General features: G+C 43.4%; 1 protein-coding gene across 5 annotated transcripts in view; it reads right to left on the bottom strand.

Moving 5' to 3' along the window:
- Window positions 1–21,054, bottom strand: part of USP20 (ubiquitin specific peptidase 20) — a 33,678-nt gene extending 12,624 nt beyond the window's left edge. For 2 of the 5 annotated variants that reach the window (XM_042479114.1, XM_042479112.1), the window contains exons 1-17: window positions 20,711–21,054; window positions 16,801–16,898; window positions 16,076–16,129; window positions 15,808–15,870; window positions 14,537–14,668; window positions 12,981–13,077; window positions 12,793–12,862; window positions 11,650–11,763; window positions 10,887–10,965; window positions 8,941–9,373; window positions 6,932–7,069; window positions 5,610–5,749; window positions 4,608–4,783; window positions 4,410–4,504; window positions 2,887–2,920; window positions 2,501–2,546; window positions 215–395 (exon numbers count right to left, since the gene is read on the bottom strand). In XM_042479114.1, the coding sequence (XP_042335048.1) occupies window positions 215–395; window positions 2,501–2,546; window positions 2,887–2,920; window positions 4,410–4,504; window positions 4,608–4,783; window positions 5,610–5,749; window positions 6,932–7,069; window positions 8,941–9,373; window positions 10,887–10,965; window positions 11,650–11,763; window positions 12,793–12,862; window positions 12,981–13,077; window positions 14,537–14,668; window positions 15,808–15,870; window positions 16,076–16,129; window positions 16,801–16,881 (1,933 nt within the window). In that variant the 5' untranslated portion in view covers window positions 16,882–16,898; window positions 20,711–21,054. Of the gene's footprint in view, window positions 1–214; window positions 396–2,500; window positions 2,547–2,886; window positions 2,921–4,409; window positions 4,505–4,607; window positions 4,784–5,609; window positions 5,750–6,931; window positions 7,070–8,940; window positions 9,374–10,886; window positions 10,966–11,649; window positions 11,764–12,792; window positions 12,863–12,980; window positions 13,078–14,536; window positions 14,669–15,807; window positions 15,871–16,075; window positions 16,130–16,800; window positions 16,899–17,933; window positions 18,399–20,710 lie in introns of all 5 variants that reach the window. The other 3 variants (XM_042479116.1, XM_042479115.1, XM_042479113.1) reach the window with 2 other exon arrangements.
- Between the last annotated feature and the right edge of the window lie 880 nt (window positions 21,055–21,934).

A 21,934-nucleotide genomic window follows, 5' to 3' on the forward strand; every position in this document is an offset into this window, starting at 1 on the left:
CCCCCGGCTCAAAAAGGTTGCCTACCCCTGGTTTACTCTATATGATTGTTCCCAGTCTTGAACTGTGAGACTAAGGTGAAAATATCTAGCGGAGCCAACTAAACAAAATAACCCTTTTTAAATCAATGAGCATCTGTTGACATTTGGCCCTTGTGGCAAGAGCCATATTCTTTCCTCTCCAGAAAAACAGAAAACAGAAGGAAAGAGGACTCACTGCCCGCTGTGCCATGGTGGCAGATCACAGACAAAAGGTCATAGGTGGTGATCTGAGAGACGCTCTCTTTGGCCAGAAAAGGCCGAAGGTCCAGCCCTTCCAGGGGGAAAGAGACATGGCTGTTGATTTTGAAGGAGTACATGACCTCATGCCGGAAGCGCTTCAAATGGATGCACAAGATCTAGGAGGAGAGGGAGGATAGATAAAGGGTATCAGAGCTCAAAAAGTGATCTGTAGATATTAAAAATCTTCCTGCCAGTGTGATACAATGGTTTGGGTATTGGACAAGGACCGTGAGAGACATAGATTCAAGTCTCTACTCAGCCATGGAAACCCACTGGTAACTGGGTTCCTCTCAGCCTCAGAGGAAAGTATGGGCAAATTCCTTCTGAATAAAACTTGCTAGGAAAACCCTGTGACAGGTTTACTAGAAGTTGGAAACAACTTGAAGGCACACAACAACAAGTTAGATGCCCTGAAAACCTTTTGAAAAAGTGAAATGGCAGGACAAAATACAAATAAATAAATAAATTAAATTAAACCACCTGATCTTTTCTCTTTTTAAAAGCAAAAAGTAGAGACTGGTCATGGGTTGAATGTGGGACCAGTACATTAAAGGGCATGCACTCTACAAAGAAATCACTATGGGGCTGTCCACTTTGAGGTTTAAAGTCCATGCTGGCTCAATATGTCTAGTGGCAGGTCTCCCTTCTGGGTCTCTATTCTCACTGGGTTTTGAAATAACCAAAGCATCACTTAACGCCTCCTAGATGTTGAATAACAACATAATCTTGGCCAAATTACTAACTCCATAATAACTGACAGAATACCTCATGTGTATAAACAAGCAAACCATATTTCAGCACTCTCAGTTCATATATATCAGAGGGGCTTCATACTAGCATGTCTCAATTCAGCTGCGTTAGTAGGAAGATTTCAGAAAATCCCCTTCTTGTGCCTTTGTGGCTCAAGGGAAACCAAATCGGTATCCACATTCTTTTCTACTGCCTTTTGTACTGTGGCATCAGGAAAACCTTTCCTGACTCTGCCTTAAACTGCCAAGATGTTCAGATTTATATGTTTCCTTCCTCCTCTCATATGAAAATGCATCAATTACTTTCAGTATTGCCAAATTTTGTGCAGCTGCCCATTTGTTATTGTGCACTTTCAATTTGTTTCCAACTTATGGCAACCCTAAAGCCATAACTTAACAAGATTTTCTGGGGTTGAGAGTTTGTGATTGACCTAAGATCCCTCAATGGGTTTCCATGAACAAGCAGGGAATCAAACCGTGATCTTGAACTGAAGTCCAGTACTAAAACCACTAAACCACTAATTATTCGACAAACTTGTGTGCAAACCAGCACCTTCTCCTATCTGGTAGTGCAATTTGCTTTATTCCTTCTCATTTAATCATCTTAATTAACTGTGCTGCATGCATTTTTCTTTACAGTGCTGGTCATAGACTGTAATAAACACAAACTGGTTGAATAGATCTGGTGGCAGGTTGGGAAAGATTGAAAGATTATATTATGCACTCTGGACGAAAAGTGAGTGTGAAGGGAGATGCTGGGCAAGCCTTGGTAAGAGCCAGACAATCACATTTCCAGAGGGCTGAGGCAAAAGGATATAACTAGAGCCTTGCCTGGTAAAGAGCTAGATGGTCATACTCTCTCAGGGTTGCTATAGGTTGAAAAGAAGTTGAAGGCACACAAAAACAACAGGGGCAAGACAGCATAGGGCAAGGACTAGTTAGGAGATATGAATATGGTTTTTGGAAGCTGAGAATGTGGAAGGAGTTCAGGGAGAAGTATTTATTTTTTGTTTGAGACAGGTGGGTATTGTGTACTAATGTACTATGTGTTGAACCAGTCTAATACTAGATATTTTATCTGGTACAATAAATCTGCATTGTTTTTATTTTCTGCATCTCCGACGAGATATTTCAACTGAATAATTCACATGGGAGACTTGCCACATTTACCACACTAAACCCACTGATTGAACACAGCCACTTGTCCAACTAAATAGTCACCTCAAGGCCCAAGTATCAGATACAGGGAGGGATGCTGTAGGTAAACAAGCAAGGTGAGTGACCAAAGCACTAGGGTTGGAACTATGGGGCCAGCCTGGAGAGGTGATCCATCACAGGAGGAAAGGAAGAGAGCTTCCTTATTTCCCATCTAATTTTTTTAAAAAGTATTCCTCTTGACCAGAACAAGAACATTTGCAGAAACACAGCTGCACCTTTGAGCAATCTGAGTGGTCAACACTTCCACTGCTTACCTCAGGGAGCCGGAGAACTTTGCAGTATTTGACCCCATTCCTCAACCTGGTATAGGACAGAGAAAAAAGAGAAAAGGAGAATAGATACTTAAGCAAATCCCAAAACCTCATTTTTAAAATCGTTTTTCCCGTCAGAGAAGCTGATCATTATCTTACCCTATTTAACTGCCACATGGCCAAAGAAAGTGAAACCCAATCTATCAGATCAGTCTATACTCTGGCCAAGTCTTCACCCTTCATCCTGCCAGCAGTTTACACTCTCCTTGGGACTATTTGAATGGCTCCCAACATTCCTTTCAGAATTTAAAGCATCCCACAGTCCATGAATACAAGGAGGGAGAAAAGCACATTGGAAAAAAGACTGAAAGGGGCTACCAGGCACTTACTTTTTACATCGTTCACAGCTATACATGTTGTCACCTGGAGAGAATGAGACAGAGAGAAAGAAATGGAAAGAAGCATCATCAACAAGCCCAATGAAGGCAAAGCTGCATCTGCTGAATGAAGGTAGGAAACTAATTTCAACCCAGGAAGCTAACTGACTAGCAGCTGATCACACTATTGGTTTGGTTTATCGTGGGTGCCAGAAGTTCTCCTGTTAACATCTTCCTCATTGCTTATCTTCTACCACTGCACCTTTTTTCTGAAACCAGGACTGCAACTGGGACCTTTTGCGCACAATGCATGTGTTGACCCTCAGAGCTATATTCTCTAGTTCAGATCTCACCACTTGTGCAAACATACAAGATAGCTTAAACAGTAAACTTTTCAGCGCTCCTTTGGCACAGTATGTCTAATCGCTGTGACAATGGAGCGCCACAATGCCCCCTGCCATGCAGTTGAATGCATAGTGTGACACCGGCGTCAAAACACCATGTCTGCATACCATCCCCACACCGGTGCTTCAAGCTGGTCTGTTTAGCCTCTAACTGTCTCTAGTTTTCCCACTGTACAGTCTCTCTTGCTCTAAGCTTTCTTCTTTAGATTACAATTCTCAAAACATCTCAGCAAGCATGGCTATGGGCCATGTCAGCTGCAGGGTTCTAGAAACTATAGAACCTTCCAAGCTCTGCTCCCACTTTATGCCTTAAGGCTCTGTGATTCTGTCCTCAGTTGGTTGTCTTCTGAAATTTCTAATTACTCTTTTAATGTTTTGATGGAGAAAAGTTCTTCTTTTCCTTGGGTTAACACAGGGGTCTGCTCCTGGTCCTTCATGGTCTCTCCTGTTCTGCAATGTCTCTGGATGACTTCAGGACAGGACTGCAATGACCACACGGACTTCTCCCAAAGCATGCCGCCACTGCAGTCCCAAACCGGCACCTCCAGGTGTCGGATTTAATCTGCTTATTTTTGATCTGGTCCAAAGGACCAGACCATGGTGCTGGAGCAGCTTCCAGCTGCTTTGAGGGCTTGCGCCATTTGAAAGCCATGTCCCTAAAGCAGCTGGAAGCTGCCTTATTTGGCCTGTGCTTTTGGGACCTATGTCTGCATGTCAGGGGGTTGGACTATATGGCCCTTGTGGACCCCTCCAATTCTTAGATTCTATGAGTCTCTTCCACTGATGTTATTATCATCTCTGTTGAACAAGTAAACAGCCTTGGCTTTACCTTTGACTTCTTACTCTCCTATGTTCCTTGTCTACAGTTCTTGGCAAAATCACATTGCTCCTCTTTACCCATGCCAAAAGTATGTCTCTGCCCTTCTGTTTCCTCAATAAGGATTCTATCTTGATCTCTTACCTAATCTACTACACACAATAGGCAAAGGCAAGAGAAAAAGAATGCTAAAATGTTAATCCTAGAGAACATCTTGGGAGAAGAAATGTCCTGCATCCTTTGTCTCCCCAATTCACTATAAAAACCATTCAAAGCACCATTATGACAGCCTCCCCACTTTTCTGCAAACTCACCTTTCAACTCATCGGCAGCAAAAAAGGCAGCAAGACAGTCCTCCAAGGTGACCACAGGACCCCAAAACCAGCTGGGGATACAGGACACCACAAACCTGTTGGAGCAAAAAGGCAATGTTATTATTTGGAACATGTGTCCCAACATTCCCCTTCTCCAAAGTTCCAAAATCTATAATGGTGCTTCCCAAGCTCATGTACCTCCGGATGTACTCCATGATGAAGGCGATCCAGCCCTGTGAGGCGGCATAATTGTCTCCACATGTCCCCGTCTTGGCTGGCACGTTTTGGTAAATGGCTGAGTGCAGCTTGGCCAAGTCCTCTTTGCCAGGAATGGGAAGCGACAGATCCTGGAATGTCTCTACAGTGGTGGATACCTGGGGAGCACCACAAAAGGGAGGCGAGAAAGTAAGATTTTCCAGATACACCAAACTCTTCCATGACAAACGTCAAAGTTTGGAACTGTTGTGTTTTTTACTACAACTTCCAGAATCTCTCATCCAACAGGGCCTCTGGCCATACTGCCTGCAAGAGGCCAAGAGCTGTAGTAAAAAAAAAGGTGACTTTTCAAAGTTCTGTTTCTCAGCAACCTAGTGATATCTGGCAATGAGCTAGTTTGGTATGGCACAGCGAAATGTGATGCTGGTGGGAACATAAAAATTTGAAAAGTTACTTTGGGGAGCTCACCTCCCAGAATCTCCCATGCTTGATGAGGGATTCTGTGAGTTGTTTAAAAAAGGTAAAACTCTGGTGACTTTGCCTATGGTGTGGAAGCCTTGCTGAAATCAAAATATACGTCTTGCTCTGGAAAAGGTGGAAACCATGACACAGTGGCCTAATGTGGAAAGTATAGGTGTGTGGTAGCCATCTGGGGAAGCCCAGATGGAACAGAATGGGATCCCAGGGGGTGAGGTTTACACAGCAGATTCCCTGTCCATCTTTGGAGGCTCTTGCACCACATCTCTAATACAACTGAACATCAAAACACATAACAAAGGAATGTTTGTGGCATGATGGCCCAGCACCTACCTTGCAAGTAGAAAGACCCAGAAGTTTTAGCACGGAGGCTGAGACTTCTGACTCTCTGCCCAGGAGTCTGGAGGGCAGTTACACACAGCCCTGGACCATTAAAGGTACCAGGCAGTTCCTAAATTCAAAAGGAAAGCCACCTCCCCAAAGGAGATTATTTGCACCCTTTCTCACTGGATCAGCAGAGATAAGGAAACGCACTCGATCACAGGTGAGGCACTGCACAAGGCTCAGGATGGAGCCATCAAAGATGTCAGAGATGACACTGCGGTAACGGACCTCCTTCTTCTTCTTGCTAGAAGCCAACATCTGAGCTGAGGAAGGAGATGGAGAAGAATAAACGACATGCAAACAAATAAATACTACCTGAGCTTTCTCAGTAGAAGATTGTTCCAGGAACGAAGCAGACATGATGCTAAATGAACAGGAGGACAGCTATGGTCATGGTGGTGATGGCGGAAAGCCAAAATAAAAAGACCACCTCAAGGAAACGGCTTTAAAATGTACATGAGGATGTTCAGGATGTCACAGAAGCTCCTTCTAAGAGTTAATTGTACAAGAGGGCATGACCCAGGTGCCAAGTGGGAGTGGGGCCACCTCCAGCATCAGGGCCTCAAGACTTCACTCAATCTCAGGTCCTAAGAGTTGGGCTGGCTGAGGACAGATTGAAGTTGTAGTCCAAAACACCCAGAGGTATCAGTGAAACAATGACAAGTCTTGGGGCAACTTCACAAACAAGTGAAACAATAAATGAGCAACTCCTTGAAACAACAACAACAATAATAATAACAAGGAGCCTTGTGCTGCTTTTACAACTAATAGATTTATCTGAGCACTAGCTGAACTTCTACTCAACACTGCAGGGACATTACACAATACCTCAACAGGTATTCACGAGAGCTCTCTGCTTTCTTGCCCCTGCTCAGCTAGAAAATAGGGGCAGCCTCTTTGAGCTATTGCTACTAAGATTCCTGAGGCAAGAAACAAAGTTGAAAGGAGGAGAGGACTATGGCACTGCTGGTAAGATTTCTAAATTTGAAATAAGCAAGAAAATGGGAGTAGTATCTAAGAAGTAAAGCTGTCTTTTGAAGCCCTTGAGCTCCACCACTTCCCCAAGCTAACCTTCTTCTAGTCACATTACTGGGAGAAAACAAAAGCAACATAGGGGAGAATCACTTTCCTGGCAACTTACAGGACCAACAATTCATCTTCTAAATAGGTTAGAGGCCCACCCCTGCTCTCTTTAACATTCAAAACCTATCAGTGTTTCAATACTAAATGTGGACTACTAGCTACTTCTCATTTTTTGTTTTTTCATGTATGGCAATATTTACAGTCCCTCAAGTTCCACAGGGAAAGAAATCACACCTGACATGGAGAGCTCATGGAAAAGGCAAAATCCAAAGAGCTGTTTGGATGTATCTCACTGCTTTTTTACACCATCAGTTGCAATTCAACCATGCAAATTCACACATCCTGAAGTATGTTAAACATACCCTTTTTCAGCACATATGAGGGTCCCAACCTCACTGGGCTTGAACGCAGAGGACTACTCGACAGCTTAGAGTGCATGTCATGGTGAACAGGACTGCAGGGCCGAGAGGAGCAGCGGGTATAGGCCTCATTATCTGGTTCTGTGTTGAGAAGGGAAGGAAGGGGAGATGTGAAGGAGTTGGGGAAAGAAGTTTCACTAGGCAGCCATTTTCCTCCGGATCCCATCCCTGCTTGCCACATTTCTGTCTGCTGCTTCATTGCTTCTGGATAAGCTTTATATTGTGCTGAGTGCCTCATATCGTTGACAAAAGGCTGAATCATTGGATTTTAATAAAATAAACACATTCACCAGTTTATCTGCTTGGCTCACAACTGGATGCCAACCGTGTTGCATCCCTGCATGTTTTTAAGTGACTTCTAGATGGCTTTAATTTGGGAAGAGTGAAATTTGTGGAGAGCTACTTGTTACAACAGCTGTTTGGGATGTTGAGAGAAATAGAAATTAGCAACAGCAAAAAGAGTGGGCTTTTCCTCACTTTTCTCAGCCTGAGTCCTGAGATCTGCAGGCAAGACCCTTCTCTCAGTTTCATCACATTCACAGATATGGTTAGTGGGTCACAAGTGAAGGCCTTCTCCATGAATGACCCTAGATTTTGGAACTCCCTTCCTAGAGAGGCTAGAATGGGCCCCTTCTCGCTATCCTTTTGACTGTAGGCAAATAGTTTTTTATTCAGAAAGGTTTTTAGAACTGAAGACTTTTAAGGAAAGGGCTACATTATACTGGTTTAACTTTATAAAAAATCTTTTAAAATGTATTATTCAAATTGTTTTCATTCTAAGGCTCTAAGGTCAATAGTTTTGCCACTACTTTAATACTGACATTTTGTATATTTTAAATTATATTGTATTTGTTTTAACCAGTAAGCAGCCTTGAGTCCCAATGTTAAGAAAAAGGCAGCGTATAAAGCTGATAGCAATCATCATAATAACATTACATAGCCTATAATATTGGTATTAATATTGTTTGTTGTTGTTAACTGCTCCAGATCGATCTCGACCCACAACGACCCTGTGGATGAGATATCTCCAAGACTCCCTATCCTCCACTGCTCTGTTTAGTTCCTGCAAAATCAAAACCATGACCTCCTTAATATAGTCCATCCATCTAGCATGCGGCCTTCCTCTCTTTCTAGGAAATAACAATACTTAATAGTAATCATAGCAATACCCAACAATAACTCAATAACAATAATACTCAATAATAATGAGTAACAACAACAGATTATTTCCCAACCACTGCAACGAATAATAATGGATTCCTTTTTAAAAAGTAACATTCCAAGCTCTGTCCTGGAAAGGTGGCTGCATCAGCCCACTGCGACATACAGACCTGCTCACACAAATCTCCAAGTCTAATAGATTTTAGGAGCAGTTCTGAAGTAAACTACCTGAGAGAATCCAAATAGAGTACAACATTTCTGGAATTAGCCCACCAAATATTTATGTTCTCACAGCTCCAGTGAGCCACAGCCAGCATGGTCAATGGTTAGGGATGACAGGAGATGTGATCCAAAAACATCTGGAGACCCACAGATTCTGTACCAGTAGGCTAGATGATCAGATAACTAAATGATCAGGGATAGCACTGCTTGCTTCCGATAAAGGCAGCTCTATCCATGAAAACACTTGCTATAATAAACCTTTTTGGCCATTAAAAAAAGTTAGGTTTGATTATCTTTCCCCAGAAACCACAAGAGTTAAAGTTCTTTGATGCGAGTTCCATACCTGTAAGTGGATACTCAGCAACTTTACTGAACTACTTTGAAGATGGAGTGGTGGGAAGCCAGTGATGTTAAACACATATAAATAATCAAAGTACACAGCAGACACAGAGTGCAAGCATAGGATCTACCGATATTGCTATACATATGAATAGAATTATAGAGCTGGGAAGGGACCTTGTGGCCATCAAGTATAACCCCTTGTTCAATGCAGGACCTCCAATAGTTACCTGGAATCCTAGAGGGGCTGGAAGGACGAGAAGTGGGAGGTGGGAGGATTTCTGGGGAAGCCCTGCCATCGCCCCCTGTCACAGATGTGTCAACATCAGCATCTTCATCTACTTGTTCAGAGTTACTCCGTCGGTGGCTGCAAGAAAACTTCCGATCTTTCATCCTCTCTTTCTCAGAGATCCCCCGTCCAGCCTCGTCCTGGATCAACAGCTCTGCTTCCGCCAGTGAGCCTCCTGTTTTGCTCTGTCCATCTCCTTCACCCCGGTCGCTGCTTGAGTCACAGGAGAGGAACTCATCCTCTGAGGGGCTGCGGTCTCCTTCCCTCTTGTCATCTGTGTCACTCGAGTCAGAGTCCCGCATCTCGGCAACAATGGGCTCTTTCAGCTCCTCATGAAGCTGGTCCATCAGGCAGCGCAGGAATTCTTGTGTGTCCTGGAGTGAGGGGAAAAGTAGGACTGTTTTACACTGGTGACTTCTGGAGGAAAGCATGAATGTAGCTTGTGGACTCATTTGCACATTTCTGAAGTATTCCAATAGAAGCAGACATCAAAGAGATATTAATCTGCAGATCTATGCTGCACAAGGCTAGCACTGGTATCACAGCAGTGCCTCACACAAGACATCAGATTGCCACAAACACCTCTGTGCAAACAGTTCATCCACTTTCTTACATCCAGGAATTCCATTTATAGGCCTGTCTCTTCCAGGGAAAAGGGAAACCAAAATGAGCAGGGCATATTAGAAGACACTTTTGCTAGGAAGAAAGTTAATGTGTTTGAGGCTTTCAGTGTAAGGTAGAGAAGGGCAGACATTGTGCATGATGTGGAGGAAGAGATTCTTCCCCTGCCTTGTAATACTAAAACCTGGAGATCCCCCAGTGAAATTTCTGGACAGGAAATCCAGGGAAGGCAACACAGGCAATACTTGGAGCAAGGTAGGAAAAATTAATGTAAGAGATTCCCTGCTGTGTGACATAATTATGGTATTATATCAGATGGAAATAGACTGGTCCACTGAGGTTTATCAACAGTTCTCAGAGGTAAATAGATCATATTCAAAGGCTGTCGTGATGAAGGCCTACTGCCTTCATGTCCTGCTTGTGGGATTCTTAGAGGTATCTGGTTGGATACTGTGATGAGGAAAAGGGAGAACTAAAAATATGGTCCACCACCAGGACCAGTGTAACCCACTCTGCCTTCTCCCTCAGTTAAAAGTGGAGTTCGAGACTGCCAATGATTCAAATTGACATCATTCCTTCTTGCTGGCAGTTTCCAGACTCTGGAACTCACTTCAACTCAGATGGGTTAGGCTGGTGTCCTCCTTACTATCTTTGCATAGGCAGGTGAAGACCTTTTTATTCCAGCTGGCATTTGGCAATTAACTTTTTAGGGGAAGGTTTTAGGCTTTGTATAATGTGCTGGGTTTTTATCTGTTGTTTTTTTATGGTTTATGTTTGCAGCTTGTTTTATTTGTTTGTTTGTTTATTTATTGCTAGTTTATTTGCTTTTAACTTCTGTTTGCTTTGAATTTTTAACTATGGGCCTGAACAGACTGGCCAGAAAAGCTGACTTCTAGGTGGTTTGGGGGCATGGTGTTTTGATGACACACAGCCCCAAGCAGCCTGGAAGCCACCCAGCTGATCAGACGGGGGAAGCTTCAAGCCGTTCTGGGGGAATGGCATTTTGATGACACATGTCCCCAGAGCACCTGGAATCAGCCTGGGGTTGTGCTGGGAACTAGCCCAAAAAGGAGCAGATCTTTTTCACTCCTATTTGAGCCAGCAGCAGAGAGCACCTTCATGACTGCGGGGTGTTTGCCGCAATCCCAAGGCATATTCAGCGGGGGTGTCTTCAAGCCGTCCCTTTGTGGCCGTCTGTTTTGGCCCTATGTTTGGTTTGAGTGTATTTATTGTAAGCTGGAGCCTCTTCCTCAGGGTTTGGCTCACCTGTTGGGCGTAGCCTCGGAACATAGGGTTGACCAGCTTGATTCCATGGGACAGGCTGCTTGGGACCACATAGCTTGGCCTAGTTAAAAATGAATAAATAAATCCAGTGTCATAAATGATGTTCTACACTCGCACTAAGCAGACATGTATAGTTAGTGGGTAGGACTCAATTCAAAAGACTGATGAGCATAGCCAATATCGTGAAAGTTTAAGCAGGTAGAGTGGTTCAAGGCTGTCATCTTAAGCAAATTTAACATGCAACCACACTTTGGGCCTGAACAGACAGGCCAAAATAAAGCTGCTTCGGGTCACTTTGGAGGTATGCTGAGGGTAGGAAGATGGGCTTATTCTTATGTTTAAGGTATGTATTATGTGTTTATGTATGTGTATATGTCAATTATGATTATTATTAATAAATGTTATGTTTTAAATTAAAAAGTTAATGTGTTAACACCTCTCAGCCTTGCTTTGTAACTCTTATCAGAAACACTTGGTTAGTTGTATTCTTGGTTATGTGGCTAAGCAGTATGTTGTTCTGGGTACATTTACAAAGATATAAATAATTGATTTTTGTTTTATTTTACAGACAAGACCACAAAACATGCAACCTTCAACCTGTTGTCAAGCAATAATAATAAGGGTGGACTTAAATGGTTAGCAAAGCAGCATGGGAAATCGTAGTTATTTTTGGTTGCAAAAGAAGCATCTCCTCTTTCCCTTTCATAAACAGATGTGCACACACAGATGTTTTAAACTGACTCACCGCTTCTTATGCCACACCTCTGAAATCAGCTTCTGGTAACTTTTGCAGAGTGCTGGTTTCTTGTCTGTGCGCACAAGCCCTCCACATTCTAGGAAGAACTGTGTGAGCGGAGGACTAAAATGCAGAAAAAGAGAAGCCTGTTGAGAACCTTTCCAGAAATGCCACTTGAACAGAACGAGAAACAAAAGAAAAGACACAGGAGCCTTTCAGAAAAGCAGCGATTAAAAAGAAATCACACCATCTCTGAAAATATCCTGCTTGGTTCATTTGAAGCTGCTGGATTTAGCCTACAGGGTTCTGAACAGAGATTAACAAAACAGGACTATAATAACTGCTTGGGTATCAGCACAAAGACAGCACTGTTTGTGAGAAGAGGAGCTAGATCAACCCTCTAGGAATGCAAAGTAACTTTCTGTTTGGGCCTGGGACCTGCAAACCTTTCTCTTAAAAAAAGGTAGAACTAATCTGTACATATATTTTAGGCAAGCAGCAAAAATGAATAAAACCACTGCAGAGCATAGAAAAGCTACACTTGAGGGGAAGTCAAGTCTTGTTCCTCGAGCTGCTAATGTTTCCTCACCAGTTTCCCTATTCAGGGTGAGGGGGTTTCCCAGCAGACAATGGATCATTAATTAAATAGATGGCCTTGCCATTCAACAACAGACCAACACAGAGATTAACATGTAAATCCCTTTCTCTCAATCAAGGGTCACACAGTATATATACCCCACTCACTTTCATGCCAGCATTCTCTGAAGACACTAGCCACAGATGCTGGCAAAACATCAGGAATAAACTCTTCCAGAGCATGGCCACATAGCCCGAAAAACCTACAAAAAACTATGGATGCTGGTTGTAAAGGCTTCGACGTCACAAATTCTGCTATCTTGGAAATTACAAATTCCTCTGCATGTGCTTGACCACTGAGCTGAAGCCCTTTTGAACAAGTGCAAATTTAACAACTGCACTTCACTTTTATTGTTTACCTCTACCTCCCTCTACTGTTTCTCCCATACCAAATTTTAGATTGTAAGGCACCTGGGATCAGTCCCAGCATCTCATACTTTGTAAAGCACCACATTCACTAATGGTACTACATAAAAAGAAAGAATAACATGTCTCCAAAACGGCTCTACAACCTACCAGTTAGAAAGAGCCTGAAGCGCAGCATTCATGTAACAGGAGTTCCCAAGATTTTTCATTCCAGTAAGACCTAGAGAAGGAAGAACGAAATAGGAGAAAAGGGAACTTGGCTGCTCATTACCCCTCTTTTTTACATTCAAAGAATGAGGAAAGGGATAACTTCAAGCTTGGATGCCAGAAAGGTTTACCTCTTGGTTTTAGGTCATCATCTTCTGACTCTGACTCCCCTTCATCAGCTACTGCAATTGGAACAGCTTTTAGAGGATGGGCTGGTGGAGAAGAATCCTGGAAATGAAGGCAGGAGATTAAGGAGGCTGTAAAGCCAAGTCAGCTCTGCAACAAAGATATAGGGACAAAAAACTCTCTATTCTAAAGGCCTGGAGTATGGACAACCAAGCATAAGAGATAGAAAACATCATCCCCTCTAATCTGGAAATATCCTTATTTGAGTGCCTATTCATTTGCAGGCAAACTAGGCTGCCCCTGAAAAGGTGATGCTTTCTGCATACTTGAGGGTTACTCAAGTACTTATGGGTTAATAGTAGGAACAGGCAAAGACGAACAGAACAGGAGAAAAGTGAAACCCAATGGTGGTTTATTCCTCCTTTAGGCAAGAGAAAACAAGGAACACTCAGTAGCAGGTGCTTTGTGTAGGCTCCAAAACTATGGCCTGTTACAGACTGCCAAAATAAAGCTGCTTCGGGTCTCTTTGGAGGTATGCTATTTAAACGATGCATGGGTCCTAAGAGTCTGGAGGTCGCACCAAAGCCACACTCCATTCCTAAGCACTGGAGTGCAGCTTTGGTGCAGCTTCCGGATTCCTAGGATGCATGCATCATTTAAATAGCATACCTCCAAAGAGACCCGAAGCAGCTTTATTTTGGCAGTCTGTAACAGGCCAACGTTTTAGCATTACACTAGAAGACATTTTGTGTGCATCTATCAACTAAGTAAGTGGTTGAGAACAAGTGACAATATGGAATGTTAGATCATCAATCAACCAAATAAAGCAAGAAGAAAACAAGGAAGAATGGAGTCTGAGCTGATATGGTATAGTAGAGTGAATGCAGGGTTAGAACTCTGGGAGACCAGGGCTCAAATCCTTGCTTGTGGAATGGCACTGTGTAACCTTGAGCAAGTTATGCTCTCTCAGTCTCAGAGAAAGGCAATGGCAAAGCACCTCTGAAGAAATCTTGCCAAGAAACCCCTGTGATAGGCTTACTCTAGGGGTGCTATAAGTCAGAATTTACTTGAAGGCATATAACAAGAACAAAGAAAATAAAGAGGGAAATGACTCCCTGAAGCCCCTTACTACTTTATAGTCATCATCCTCAAAGAGGAAGATTTATATAATGAGATTAAAAATGTTCTCCTTTGAGGAATCAAACATGGCTCATTCTTCGGAACTCCAGCCCAGCTCATTCTCATTCACCCATACAAAGCTGTAAAAGTCTCAGATGTGAATCAGGAAGCTCTCTAAAATAGAAGGGAAGGCTGAAGGGAGGGAAGCCAAAAAGAACCCGTTTCCCCCCTCTCTTCCTGAAAATAACTAACTAACTCTCTCTCTCTCACACACACACACAAACATCCCCCCTCTCTCATACACCTCAGAACATGTATAACACAGGTTCCCTGTTCCAGGCCATACCAAACCCCGACTTTCACATGGGATTCGTTACACTCTGGGACTAAGAAAACAACAACAATTGATTCACAAGAACCAGTGGTAACATGTAACACTTACCTGTTCCACAAATTTTGATGGTGGGGCTGGAGTCTGCGAGGCCAGCCGCTGATCCAAGAATACCTCTTTCTCACAGGCATAGCACCACACACGGAATGTTGTCAGGTTTACTGTCAGATTGTGCTTTTTAGCCTAGCGTGTTTAAAAACAAAACAAAAATCAGGACACCAAAACAGCAAACGTTTTTGATTCAGTCTCCAGGGATTGGGAATATACACATTAGATCAAGGGATTTTGAATTCTACCTTTTAGGAAAAAAAACCTTCAAAAACATTGCAAGCCAAGGTATAGGCGAAGCCACAAGTTTAGGATAAGGTTAAAATACAGTGGGCCCTCAATATCCGCTGGGGTTTGGTTCCAGACTCCCCCATGGATAACAAAATCTGTGGATGCTCAAGTCCCATTATATACAATGGCACAGTAAAATAGTGTCTTTTATATAAAAAAGGCAAAATCCAGGTTTGCTTATTGGAATTTTTATATTTTGGGGAATATTTTCAAGCCATGGATGCTTGAATCCGTGGATAAAAAATCCGTGGATAAGGAGGGCCAACTGTAGTGTGATTCATAGGCCATATGTGACCCCATTGCTGTATTTATGGCCCCCAAAGCACTCAGGAGTGAAAAAAGTCCTGAAAATTCCCTCAAATGGCCTTTATAGGGGGTGGGAGACTGTTTTGCCACATTTTAGCCTCCCTGCCTCAGCCATTTTAGACCTAGGAGGGGGTCTTTAAAAAAAGGTAGTGAATAAGAACAAATAATAGTAACATTTATTTATATTTCCCACTTCTCCCTTCGGATCGAAGCGGGATTATAACAGTAGTTGTAATAGTCATGTCCTGTTGCAGAAAGGGCCTAAAGTGATCCAGAGTGTTTAACAAGATGGTGAAAATACCTCCCATTTCTACAAGGCATACTGGTGCAAAAAGCAACACTTTAAAACTGGGCCCAGAAGCAGATTACTAGCCTCAGACTATTAATTATATTTATGTATTTTCAAGACAACGTAGTACAGAGAAATATTCAGTGCCTCACATCTGGAGTGGGGCAGGGAGTTCTCACATTTTAGTTCAGGAGTGAAGTTCAGTTCAATGTTCACAGATGTACAATCTTTGGACCACAAGATGTTTTGCATTTCAATTCGCAGAAGCCCCAGCAACTATGACAATATGGGAATTGTAGTCCAAAATATTGGGCTAAAAGCTTCCCCTGGACAGTTCCAAGGAAACACACTCAGAATTCACTTGTGCTCCCATTGCCAATATCCTCACCTGCGCATGAAGGGTGCTGTGGTCGGCAAAGGATTCCCCGCAACCAACGTAAGGGCAACCAACCTACAGAGGAACGGGGAACATACATGATGTAAGTAGAACAAGAAAATATCTATGGGAGAAGGAACTGTCATTGCATATGATATGCTCCAAAAGGAGAAAATTCTATGCCGTAATTCTGTTCAGTAACTCATCATGAACTAGGTTTCACACTGAGAAGAAAACAACTGATATGCAGGAAGAGACATTTTAAAAGCAGTAACTATACCTGAAGGCAGGCCCACAGGTTGGGTCCTCCTGCTCCACAAGACTGGCATGTTCCCTGTTTTTACGAAGAGGAAAAACAATTATGAGATGTCTATAGCTGTCAGAGGTAGTTCCTCAATCTATGTTTTTACTCTGAAGAATGAGCTTCAGAAGGGGAGTGTATACTTATACTATAGTTGGACTAGTTCAAGTAGCCATGCTCTCTTCTGAGGGATATTTTGAATCCTCACCAAACATATACACATACCCCTTTATCAAGACTGAGAAAAGTATGAAAAAGCTGCTTTTGCCCTCCCAGGACGATTTTTGTGGCCACCAAGGCCTATTTATTTTGCTTCTGAAGGACCCCAAATTTCCTCTGGAGGTGAGGGGGCACTTTTAACCAATTTAGGTCAAGGGAGGACATTTTTTGAAACAGGAAGCAAATAGGAAGTGACTTCTACTCTCCCTATTGTTTTTAAAAGGGCATCTCCTGGGCTTAAAATGGCCCCCGCTACCTTGCCAAAAACATGGAAAAATGTCTCTCACATCCTAGAGGGCTTCTAGGTGCAAAAATGTTTACTACTACTACTACTACTACTGTTTGCAGGGGTGTGTATGATGGGTATGTGGTCTCCCAAGGTTTCCTAATGTGGTCCCCAGACCTCCATAGTTTTCCATTCCTGCTCTCTCCATAATCATATATTAGGACAGGAAAGCTATTACTACAAACATGCCTTTGCTAACCTTGGATTTGAGGAGCAGATCCTCCTTAGTAACTTCACCTATGGAATCCAGGTGAGGACAGATGTCTCTTAGGTCACCCATTCTGTTTCAGGGCTTACCTATGTAGTGGGAGAGAAAAAAAGCCAAAGTAAAAGGTATGCTTATTTTTGTGTCCAGCATTGCCAACTGTTCTATGTCTAAAATGAACAGGGCTGGATTTCAAGCTCACTTAGCCATCTAAGAGTCAACTTGCCAGATAACAACATAGAACTGATCAGTTGCCAACATTTCCTTACTTTAAAACAGCTGATTTTAGGGCACTGAACTAACAGCTGCTCAGTAAGAATTTAGCACTGGAGACATTGAATTTTCCACATCCTGTCACAAAAATACCTCTGGTGTTTCATTACACACTTTATAAGCCATGGTTCAAAGAATACATGTTATAACCTACCAAACTAGCAACTGCACAATATGTGATTTGGGTGTGTGTGTGTTTAAAAAAAATGGCTGATTCTGAAATCATTTTCTTAATCCTGCTGAATACTGATAACACAAGTCCTCATATCTCTTTCTCTCTGCAATTCTAATCATGCTTGCCTAAGATGGAGCCAGCTTGCTTTCTGATGTTCCAGAAACTAGAACAGAAACCAATGGATTCAAATGACACGAGAAGAGATTATGCCTAAACAAAAGGTAGATTTTTTTTTTACTGTAAGAGCATAAAAGTGAAATGAACTGCCTTGGAGGGTAGTGAACTCTCCATCACTGGAGATGTTGGATGAACAATTTTCAGGATCTTTTAGCTGTGTGGCGAGGGACTGATAGGTCTTGTAGTCCCTTCCAACCCTTCTATGATTCTAACACAGAAAAACAATACAAACATACAAAGGTGCTTTCCACTGAGTCAGAACAATCTCTGCATCTAGCTCAGTATTTGTCCTTTCTGACCAGTACTAGTACACCAAGAGTGTCCCAAAGAGCCTTGAGCTGGAGACACCAGGAATGGAGTTGTCGATCTTCTCTCTTCAGAGTGCACATCTCACCCTGGTCAGTAATATCATATACACAGTGATTTGAAAAAATGTCTTCAAAGGTTCAAATTTCCAGCTTCTCTCAGTCATTCTATGTAGTTGTACAACATAAATACATACATTTCATTTCATGTTGACAGGGTTAGAACTGTTGTCAGGTTTCCATGGTTTCACAGTATATGGATGGTTCTCCAGGTGAATGGTTCTCCAGGTCAAGGCATTCTTCACAAAATTCTAAAGCATCCTTCGCTGACCTGGTGCTCTCTGAGATGTTGCACTGCAACTCCCATCATTCTTCAGCAGTTGCTATCATCATCATCATCATCATTATCATTTCAAGCCATGTTCCAGTTTGGGACTCAAGATGATCATTTAACAACTTGAGTTCAGATCCTGGTACCTCATTAAAAACTTAGGTGGCAGCATGGCATCTGCTTATAACCTTGTAGGACTACAGCCTGAGTAGACAGCAGTTAACAAGATGGATGGAGTAGATTATTTGATGTAGAATAAGGCAAATTCCTGTGCTTCAGCTGTGGCGCTCACTTCACGGGAACATAGTCTCTACTTGTCTCCATTGAACGACTGAGGTAGAAAGGAATGTGAAAATCACAGAATCAGGCAGCTGGAAGAGACTACAAGGGCCAGCTAGTTCAACCCCCCAAAATTGCAGGAATTCACTCCTAAATCATTCCTAATGTTTGCTGTTTGTGCTTTCAATATGTTTCCAGAGCATGGTAACCCTAAGGTGAATATATGTGGTTTTCTAAGCCAGGTTTGTTCAGTGGGGTTTGTCATCGCCTTATTCTGAGGCTGAGGGCGTGTGGCTTACCCAAATTAATCCCCATGGCTGAGTGGGGATTTGAATCCTGATTTTGTGGAGTCCTAGTTTCATAGTACACTACACTGGTTTAACCATCTGAAGTATCCTTCTTTAATTAAGACCTTATCTTGCTCTTCTCTAGGAGACAGTCCAACCAGTGCTAAAGAGTGTTATCATGCCACTCTGACCTCCTCTTCTTCAAGTTAAACCTAACCAGTTCCTTAAACCTGTCCTCATAGGGCTGCGTGTCCATACCACTGACCATCTTTCTTTCCCTTTTCCGAACACATCTCAGTTTGCCTACACCTTCCTTAAAATGCAATGCCAACAATTGGGAGCAGTAATCCAAATGAGGTCCAACGACTGCAGAAGAGTAAGGTGGGAACAATTCCTTCTCATGATTTGGAAACATACTGACAGATTAACTTGAATAACTGATGCTAATGCTAAACCTGCTGGTACCTGGATACAGACAAGTAGAGATATCTGGGATGGGAAGAAGAATCATGAGGGCTCTCTGGATATGGCTACATACCCGTTTCCACTGCTGACTTAAGCCATCCTTCAGTCACCTCTAAAGGATTTATTCTCCTTGCTATTCTAGAGTGCTTACACAAGCAAGGGAACAAAATCCTTCAGGTTCTGCTCAATAAACCATGACTTTCTTGCACTGTGCCCCTGCAGGTATGAATAAAACCGGATGGTTATTTTGTCCCTTACTGTCAGAAACAGAACCACGTGAGCCTGAGCAGCTGATCCTTCCTCCCAATAAAAGAACAAGGCATTATTCATCATTTTCCCTATCAGCTGGAACTGCTGCATCACTGCCGCTCTCCTTTCTGCCCTAGCCCTCCTGGCTTCTCCTTGCTTCTCACAGGTGCCACCATGCCATCCCTCCAGTGCATTTTAAGTCCACCACCACATCAGCCAGTTCTCACTAACCCTCTTGGACATTATCCTAAACCAGGGTGACAATGGGCAGAGGGAAATTTAGATGCTTTTGAACTGCAGCTCCCAGCAGCCCTAGCGAACAGAGCCAGTGGAGAGAGATGATGGGAGCTCAGCAACTCCCATCCCTATCCTAAACCAACCATTTCACCGTAATGTGTCTCTCTTAACATGGCAGATGAAACCGATACCCCAGGAAGCAGGCATTTAATAAGAAATCCTACATTTTACAATACATTAATATCAATTAATCAGTCCAGAATCACCACTATCCTCACCCTCATGCCATCCTGTCCATTATGAACTACAATCCAGCCCCATTATCCAAAAAGGATGCTCTACGGTCTCATTCAGGCTTAGCCTAACTCTGTTGTACAAAAGAGCCGAAGCACAAAAATATGATAACATCTATTAAGATAACAGGACTTTGGGACCAACCCTTCCTCCTGGGTTAACCCAGGCTCTCTGAAACCTACTTAAAGTTACACAGAGGGAATCCCTCTTTGTAGTCAAGTGGAAACATTTACTCACTAGTTATGGCTGTACAAAGCACTGCAATATTTCCTTGTGGTAATAATGCCAGTGTGGTCTGTTTAGTGGTGGCTCTGGAGACCAGGTTTCAAATCCCCGCTCAGCCATGAAACCCACTGGGTGACATTAGGCAAGTCACACTCTCTCAGCCTCAGAGGAAGGCAATGGCAAACCTCCTGTGAACAAATCTTGCCAAGAAGACCCCATTATACATTTGGGGTTGCCATAAGTCCAAAACGAGTTGAAGGCACACGACAGCCACAAATATTTATCCTAAAGGCACCAGATCTTGGATGTTGAGCAGGATCAGGCCTGGTTAGGACTTGGCTGGGGGATGCTATGGAATTCTGGGAGCTGGAGTTTGTTGTGGGGCCCACAACAAACTCCAACTCCCAGAATTCCATAGCCCTGAGCCAGAAAAGAGTTAAAGCGGTACCAAAACGGGTTATTTCTCCAATGTGGATGCAACCTTTTATTTCAGCAATGATACTCCCCTCGCATCGCCTTCCCTACAGTTACTGACAAGGGAAGCAAAAATGACAGCCGTCCTTCCCCTCTCATCCACTTGTCCATCCATCGCATGCTCCTTCCTTACCAAGAACCCCCAAAACTTCCGCCTCAGGCCGGTTCCGAGACCCCACTGGAGCCCGGCCCGCCTCTACCCAGGAGGAAGCTCTTTTTTTCGGGGCGGCCGCCTACGCGAGGCCGGTGCTTGGGCGCTGCGGGCTAGGCCTCAAACCTCCTCCTTCTTCCCCGGCGGGGCTGAAAAGAGCTGGGAGCCGAGGCCCGGCTGAGGCGAAGGACGAGGAAGGGTTGTCGCTTCTTTCCTCTCTCCCTTCCAGGCCAAGCCGTCGCCTCAGATGTTCCGAAGGGCCGGGAAGGGGGAGAGGACGGCGGCTCTGAGAGGAGGCTGAGGCCGAGGAGGCGGGCCTAGGGCTGGGCCTAAGGAGGAGGAGGAGGAGGAGGAGGAAGGCAAGGGAAAGCCGCCATTCCTCGCCCGGCCTGAAGGGAGAGAGGATGAGGGACAAGAAGGCTTGAAGGCACAAAACAACAACAACAATAACAACGAATTAATACATCTTTTATTAGCCCTAATTGCTTAAAAATGGATAGGAAACATTAAAGAACGAAAACCTCCAAACGAATTGGTCAGAAAATATACAAGAAACTGTGTCATTTGGAAAGGACTTGAAGGCACACAACAACAACAACAACAACAACAGTGTAATACTATAAGGAACACACTGCATAGAAACACTATAATGCAGGCTGGCCACAAGGTTTATGGATCAGGCGAAGTGGATAGTGCCCCCCCCCAAAAAAAAAGCGAATTGATAAGAAAATATACAAGGAAGAAACAACTGCAGAAACTGCAATGACAGAATTGAACGTCTTTAATTGGAAGACTTCCTTGGAGGTCTTTAAATAGAGGCTGGAGGGCCATCTGTCAATAGGGATGCTTTGACTGAGAGTTCCTGCATGGCAGAAGAATGGGGCTGGACTGGATCAGGGCCCTTTTGGGGGTCTCTTCCAACTCTAGGATTCTATGACTTAGGGAGCTGGGTATGTTTAGCCTGGAGAAGAGATGGCTAAGAGGTGATATGATGGCCCTGTTTAAGTACTTGAGGGGGTGTCATGTTGAGGAGGGAGCAAGCTTGTTTCCTGCTGCTCCAGAGAATACATAGAACAATGGATGCAAACTGCAGGGAAAGAGAGTCCAGCTCAACATTAGGAGGAACTTCCTGAGAGTAAGGGCTGTTCAACAGTGGAACCCACTTTGGAGTCTCCTTCCTTGGAGGTCTTTAAGCAGAGGCTGGAT

Source organism: Sceloporus undulatus, chromosome 7, assembly GCF_019175285.1.
Source record: "Sceloporus undulatus isolate JIND9_A2432 ecotype Alabama chromosome 7, SceUnd_v1.1, whole genome shotgun sequence".
NCBI classification, from domain to species: Eukaryota; Metazoa; Chordata; class Lepidosauria; order Squamata; family Phrynosomatidae; genus Sceloporus; species Sceloporus undulatus.